Source organism: Prunus dulcis, unplaced genomic scaffold (genome assembly GCF_902201215.1).
Source record: "Prunus dulcis unplaced genomic scaffold, ALMONDv2, whole genome shotgun sequence".
Classification (NCBI taxonomy): Eukaryota; Viridiplantae; Streptophyta; class Magnoliopsida; order Rosales; family Rosaceae; genus Prunus; species Prunus dulcis.
The window spans coordinates 817-7,877 of record NW_023010180.1 but is presented as its reverse complement, the minus strand read 5'-3'; the positions used below and the strand labels follow the sequence as shown (position 1 = coordinate 7,877).

The following is a 7,061-nucleotide window of genomic DNA, read 5'->3' as shown; positions in this document are numbered from 1 at the left end:
TGAACGGTTAGATTGAAGTTAGGGTGCTCCATTTTCATCCCTCACTGCATTTTCTGCATCCTTTAAATTTACCACCTTCTTCTTCCTGCATCCTTCCTCCCCCTGCATTTTCTGCATCCTAGAGCAAAGACTAACAGAGGTCAAAGAAAAGCAAAACAGCATAACACAAAGAAAGCAAAAGCTCCAGCAACAAGTAAGTCGAGTTTATGAGTGTTGTTAGCTAGAGATCTTGTTTATATCCGCTACTTATATTTTATTATTTTCTACTTTTCTACAACTTGAACGTAATTGCTGCTGATATATTTGGTTTTTGTTTTCTTTACGTACATGGTACATGAGGATTACACGAGGCAGGGCATGGCAGATTTGGATTTGCAGTTGTGTACCTCTTTGTCTTTGGTGAAAGCTCAAGACAAGGACATGTTTCAATGTTTGTATGTGTGGTCACATATATAGTCCACACCATTTGTCTAAATGTTTAACTTTTATCCCTAATTTAGTTGGGGAAAACTTCTTCTTGATTATTTTTTTAAAATTTTCAATTTTTAACTTCCAACGACGAATTTTTAAACTTTCTGTCACTGTGTCTAATTATTAAATGCTATATTGAACAACTGGCCTAATTCACATTTAGATTTGTCATAAAATATATATAATTGATTTTAAAACATTTTATCAAGGAAAAAAATGAAGTCTTTACTTAACAGGTTACGATTGGTTGAAGCCACGGAAGCCACAATTACAAGTTATACTTACATATGAATAATCAGATGGAGGAGGAGGAGCTGAGCTACCTTTATAAAAATTGTTTGAGTGAAAGGCTGTATATTTGACTTGGAAATATAATACCACCACCGGCCACGGTTCTTTTTCATTCGTATTGAAAAAATGGACCATGAAGCTTCGAGGTCATGAGCATAACGGAGGAGTAGGAAAAGGAGGCCGCCAAGAATATTGGACTTTTTGGGCCTTTTCTTATTCTTTTTTTTTTTTTTTTGGACTTTGTAGGGGTGGTGAGAGTTTGTGGTCAAAAGTTCTTGTTCTGGATGATTCCAGAAGGCATGTGGAAATCTACAGTTAAGTCAAGCGAATTTGCAATATTACCCTTGTGAGTTGCAAATTCATAAACCTAAAGAAAGGAGTTAGGGCTTGTGACCGTGATATCATCACGTAACATTATTAATTTACATGTTATAATATAGGTGAATTGATGATATTACGTGACAGTAGCGTTATATTAAAAATTTGATAATACCCCATGATATTGTTTGATTTAATTTTAATGGTTATGTACTAGTAAATAGTAGAAGAAGATAATAATGATTAGTGTGGTCCCATGAGTATATAGCCATTCATCCAAAGGGAATCAAATTATATTGAAAACACGTATGTTAAACGTCAAAAACAAATTACCTTCAATACAATTTTGTCAATAAAAAAGCACTTGAAAGAAAATAATCTAAAATAAAAAATGAAATTACAACCGTTTTCATATAAATATGTCACTCACTTATAAAGAAAAAATCTCATCCATTAAAGATATGATAAGCAATATAATCAACAAATATCGTGTACTTATTATTACTCAGACTACTCATTATGAATATTCCATTATACATCAAGAGAAAGAAAACAGTCAAATTCTTCCATAAGCCATATGTGAGTTTTTATGTTTGGTTTGAGGTGTGTCTTGATTTTATTTATAATCGAAGTGATAAGGGCATTCTTGTCTTTTCAAGTTGATGAGCTAATAAGAGTATTGTTGTCAAAACAAGAAGGGAAACGTGGAAATTGCTGACTTCTCATACAAATCAGGCCCGCGTGTTTCAATCCCTTTATATAAATTGATTTCCCATTTTGGGTCGTCTCCAGAACGCGTCCCAATTTAAGATTGGTCCAATCTCCCCTACAGTTCTATATTTCCTAAAGTTGGACCAACTCCTATAAAGAGCTTTCGTTTGCGTTTTTATGATAATAAAATAGAAATCCTCATCTTAAACCCCTTCGTCTCCAGAGAATTCTAATCTATCCTCCCAAAACTCAACCTTCTTCTTTTCTCTTCTTCTCAGAATCTCGGATCTTCAATCGGCTACGCAATTAGGGCTTCATTAATTTCTTCAGATTGAGACAATGAACGGAGACAAAGCTAACAATTACGAGGCCTCCTGGGCCGATCAGTGGGATTACAACAGCAACTCCTCCTACCCCGTCGTGGTCAAAGGCGGCGGAACCACCGCCAAGTGCAAGCAAAAGGTCGGCGAAGGCCTCGTCAAAACAAAGGCGGTGGCTTCCACCGGCGCTAAAAAGGTCAAGGAAGGGGCCTCCGCTGGGTTTCAATGGATCAAACAAAAGTGCCAGAAGAAATAGCAGATTGTTCATTGAGGCAGAGACCTCTGCAGATACAGAGTTTTAATCTTCGTTTTTAATTTCTTTTCATCTTTTTAGGTTTTTTTTTTTCTCTTTCTTCATTCTATTCGTTTGTTTGTACAAAATAAACATCATTGCATGATTTTACATGTAATTAATCATATAATATATATTTTGTTCTTCTTTTTGTTGTTGTGTTCTTGCAGTCAAGCAAGTCATCTCTGTTTTGACGATGGATGAATCTGATTGACATTTTCTTTTCTTTTCGTTTCGTTTATAGGGTTTGATTTGTTCCGTTCTGGTAATTAATTGATAATTACCACCTAACAAGGAAAATTAAAATAAAATTAAAATCTATAAGCTTATTTGTTTGAGAAAGACTTTCATACGACGGAGATATCACTTTTGCTATTTACGATGAATGATGCAATGACATGTGAGATAAGTTAGTGAAAAAATGACATGTGAGATAAGTTAATAATTTTTCACGTATCATTGTGTTATTGGCCGTAAAGATATAAATGTATATATAGAAAATCATCAAATTTTGTTCATTTTCTATTTTGGACGTAAAATAAAATGGATCCCTCTATATTTTCCAAATTTGCTATTTTGGGCTTTTATTTTTCTTGCAAATTTGAAGCAACGTTTGTCAATGTGGGCTGAGCTGCTGATTGACAAGCCCAATGTTGCTCTTTTTGGGAAATCCGTAATTAAAGAAATAATTAATTAGTAAACAACAGATTAAGAAAAGAAAGATCCTCCTCCCGCGAAAACTCAAGGCAGCTCTCTTTTGGTGAAACATTGTAAAAGCCTGAAATGTCGTCTTCTTGTTCGAGTTTTCAGACCTCTTCACGCGATCCGCACATTGAGAGATTGAGACGTTAAGAGAAGACTGAGTGGCTAGGCTAGTACTAATAATAGGCACTGTCAACTCTGATCCAAGTGAGAGCCAATACAAACTACAACAACAAGAACAAGTAAAGGCAAGGCAACAACAATCTATAGCTTTTGGAAGAGAGAGAGAGAGAGAGAGAGAGAGAGAGAGAGAGAGAGAGAGCTGGAAATGGCGACCCAAATACCGAACCGGCAGTTATTCATCAATGGCGAGTGGCGAGAACCAGCACTCAAGAAACGCATCCCCATCATCAACCCTGCCACTGAAGAAACCATTGGTCTCTATATAGATGTGCATTTTTATTGATTAATTGAAATATTGATTTGTGGGTTTGTTTTCCAAGTTGGTTTACTTTCTCTTAACTAAATGTCAACTTGGCTGAAATTCGGAATGTGAAGAAATGGGGTTGTGTATGGAATGTGTGACGATGCAGGGGATATTCCTGCAGCAACTGCTGAAGATGTGGAGATTGCAGTGGAGGCTGCTCGAAAAGCCCTGGCCAGGAACAAGGGTAGAGATTGGTCCTCCGCGTCTGGGGCGGTTCGTGCCAAGTATTTGCGTGCTATTGCTTCTAAGGTATTAAAGAGCATGGATTTTGATTCATTCTTATGTCTTTGGTCCTGTTTTGGAGTGTTTTATTTATTTTTTAAATTTCATGCAGATAAAAGAAAGAAAATCTGAGCTAGCCAAACTTGAAGCAATTGATAGTGGAAAACCACTGGATGAAACGACCTCTGACATAGTATGCTTGTGATTTTGTGACAACTTTGAATTGTTATTTCATCATGCACAAGGCCCTTATTTGTTGCCACATAATGGAATGGAATGCAGGATGAGGTTGCCGGGTGTTTTGAATACTATGCAGGCCTTGCTGAAGGTTTGGATGCAAAGGAAAAGGCTCCTATTTCTCTTCCTGCGGAGAATTTTAAATCTCATGTTCTTCAAGAACCGATTGGGGTTGTTGGGTTGATTACAGCATGGTATTTCTGCTGCTTTTTTTTTTTAAAAAAAGATAGGGTATTTTCTGCTTCTTTATGTTAAACAATTAAGCACTTCATTTTAGTAACATTTGCTTGCTTGATGGTTGCAATAACTTGTAGCAAAGTAAGTTCTAATCATCTATTGGTAAACCTTTTGGATTTTGAATGGTCTAAAAGTTGGTAAGATGATCTTTGGATAATTTGGAGTTTTATCTTGTAGGTGGCCTTTCAGTGCAACTAAGAAGCATCTTAATGATTTATATGGTAACCAAGTGCTTATTTTTTATTTTTATGTTAAGGAACTACCCTTTATTGATGGCTGCATGGAAAGTAGCTCCTGCCTTGGCTGCTGGGTGTGCTGCTATACTGAAACCATCTGAGTTGGCATCTATGTATGTCATGTTCGGTTTACATGTACTAAACTTTGTTCAGTTCTTATGTTGTTTTTGCACATTGTATGCCTATCATCATGTTATCAATCGATTCCAGAACTTGTTTGGAGCTAGCTGAGGTGTGTATAAAGGTCGGTCTTCCTCCCGGTGTCCTCAATATTCTGACTGGACTGGGCCAGGAAGCTGGCGCTCCTTTGGCATCTCATCCCCATGTTGATAAGGTTCAGCTTTTTCTTTACTGCTAATTCTGTTCTTGGAATTTCTGCAAATTTGAGTCTTGTTATATATGCTGAAAATTTGGTAATTGTAAGATATCTTTGAGTTGTTATATAGGCTGTAATCGCAAAATTGATTCATATCCGACAGGTTGCATTTACTGGAAGTACTATCACTGGGAGCAAGATTATGGCAGCTGCAGCTCAATTGGTCAAGGTATATGTTGGAAGCTATCTAATGCTGAAATTAGTCAATCATGTTTGTGAAATTCATTCTCTTCATTTGATCTTTATAAACTTTCGCCTATGTTGTGTAGCCTGTTTCACTGGAGCTTGGTGGAAAAAGCCCAATTGTTGTTTTTGAGGATGTTGATATTGAGAAGGGTTAGTGCCTCCTGAAGCCTCATTTTAAGTCTCTCCACTCTCCACACATGTTTCTCGAATATAAATTACTTCCATTCGAAATTAGTTGTGTACATCCGAATGGAATCTGTGCATCTAAATCAAATCATGTTAGAGAAACAATAAGCATATAGATATAACTGCTGGTACTGTAACCATAACGTTCTGCTCTATGATTCAATGAAACAGCTGTGGAATGGACCTGCTTTGGCATCTTTTTGACAAATGGTCAGATTTGCAGCGCAACCTCCCGTCTTATAGTGCATGTAAGTACTATAGCGAGCTGCTACATCACTTTCTGTTAGTCCCTTCTGAGATACATGGATGAATGATTCTGCATCTTTTAGAACTAAGCAGTTAATTTATTACATGTGAATTCAAACTACTCTTGACTATAGGGTTCATGCATGCTATTTTTTGTGTCAAATTCTTGCACCTTTTTTTAGGAAAGAATTGCAGCAGAGTTTATGGACAGGCTTTTGAAATGGTGCAAAAACATCAAGGTTTCAGATCCTATGGATGAAGGTTGTAGGCTTGGTCCTGTTGTTAGTAGAGGGCAGGTAAATGAGCCCGTTTATGATCCAAATTTTTTCAAGTTTCACATTTAGTAGCATCTACTCATTTTCTGATAAAGTTATGACCTAAATACTATCTAATCTTCACTGAATCTGCTGCAGTACGAGAAAATATTGAAGTTCATCTCAACAGCTAAAAGTGAAGGAGCAAAAGTTGCGTTTGGTGGGGGTCGTCCTGAGGTATAAATAAACCTGTTTCTTAACTATCAAGACCATTTTGTTTCTTGATTTGTCACAACATGAACACGTTTGCTGAGTCATTTTATAAATGGATGATGGCAGCATCTAAAGAAAGGGTTCTTCATTGAACCAACCATCATAACCGACGTAACAGCCTCGATGCAAATTTGGAGAGAAGAAGTTTTTGGACCTGTTCTTTGTGTAAAAACATTTGGTTCAGAAGAGGAAGCTCTTGAATTAGCAAATGATACCTAGTGAGTTGACTCTTAATATATATGGTTTGATCAGGAACCCTTTTTTTTCTTTTACTGACATGACATTTTGTTGATCTTTGACAGTTATGGCTTAGGCGCTGCTGTGATGTCAAAAGATTCAGAAAGGTGTGAGCGCTTTTCTAAGGTGAGAGTGAGACTCTCTTTTCTTTGCTCCAAAAGTCTTCATGAAATAAAAGGCAGCATTTTGATTATCATGAATTTTGTTTCTTCTGTTGCTGTACTCTGCAGGCCCTTCAGGCAGGAATTGTCTGGATCAATTGCTCACAACCATCCTTCATTCAGGCTCCATGGGGAGGCATTAAACGAAGTGGTTTCGGCCGCGAATTAGGAGAATGGTACATGCCTTCCTCAGCATTGCATTGTGTCAATTATAATCTTCTGTTTCATCAAATGCTGAATTGTGTGTGCTATAAAAATCAATGAGCTGCTCTGCTGATGGTGATAATGATATATTTATCTTTTGATCAACAGGGGACTTCATCTCTACTTGAGCGTGAAACAGGTGACTCAGTATGTATCTGATCAACCTTGGGGTTGGTTCAAGTCGCCTTCAAAGCCATGAAATAGTACCCCGAAATCGAATCGAATTGGGAAGAAAAAAAAAAAAACCCACAAATGTAGCGAACTGTTATACAGAAAATAAGAAGGGTTAAATATATGTACTGAACTGAACCTTAGAAAAATTACTATATAATAGTGTTGCTTCCACTATATTAAGTTGTTCTGTTCTGTGGTATTGGTTATTTTTTCTTTTCATGAAGCAAGTTTTACAATTTA

General features: G+C 36.7%; 1 protein-coding gene across 1 annotated transcript; it reads left to right on the top strand.

Annotated features, from left to right (window-relative positions):
* The first annotated feature begins 3,433 nt into the window (after window positions 1–3,433).
* Window positions 3,434–6,846, top strand: LOC117613134 (betaine aldehyde dehydrogenase 1, chloroplastic-like). Its single transcript, XM_034341780.1, has 15 exons — window positions 3,434–3,542; window positions 3,699–3,841; window positions 3,927–4,007; window positions 4,097–4,245; window positions 4,545–4,637; window positions 4,735–4,858; window positions 5,004–5,069; window positions 5,170–5,236; window positions 5,444–5,520; window positions 5,701–5,814; window positions 5,932–6,009; window positions 6,112–6,263; window positions 6,348–6,408; window positions 6,513–6,619; window positions 6,756–6,846. Exons 1-15 carry the CDS (start codon window positions 3,434–3,436, stop codon window positions 6,844–6,846), a joined length of 1,512 nt encoding a protein of 503 aa, XP_034197671.1.
* The last annotated feature ends 215 nt before the right edge of the window (window positions 6,847–7,061 follow it).

Excerpts from the sequence above, each read along its gene's own strand:
- LOC117613134 (XM_034341780.1), top strand. The coding sequence starts at position 3,434 with ATGGCGACCCAAATACCGAACCGGCAGTTATTCATCAATGGCGAGTGG. Across the intron at positions 4,008-4,096 it reads ATGAAACGACCTCTGACATA|GATGAGGTTGCCGGGTGTTT; the intron begins GTATGCTTGTGA and ends AATGGAATGCAG. Across the intron at positions 5,815-5,931 it reads CTGTTGTTAGTAGAGGGCAG|TACGAGAAAATATTGAAGTT; the intron begins GTAAATGAGCCC and ends AATCTGCTGCAG.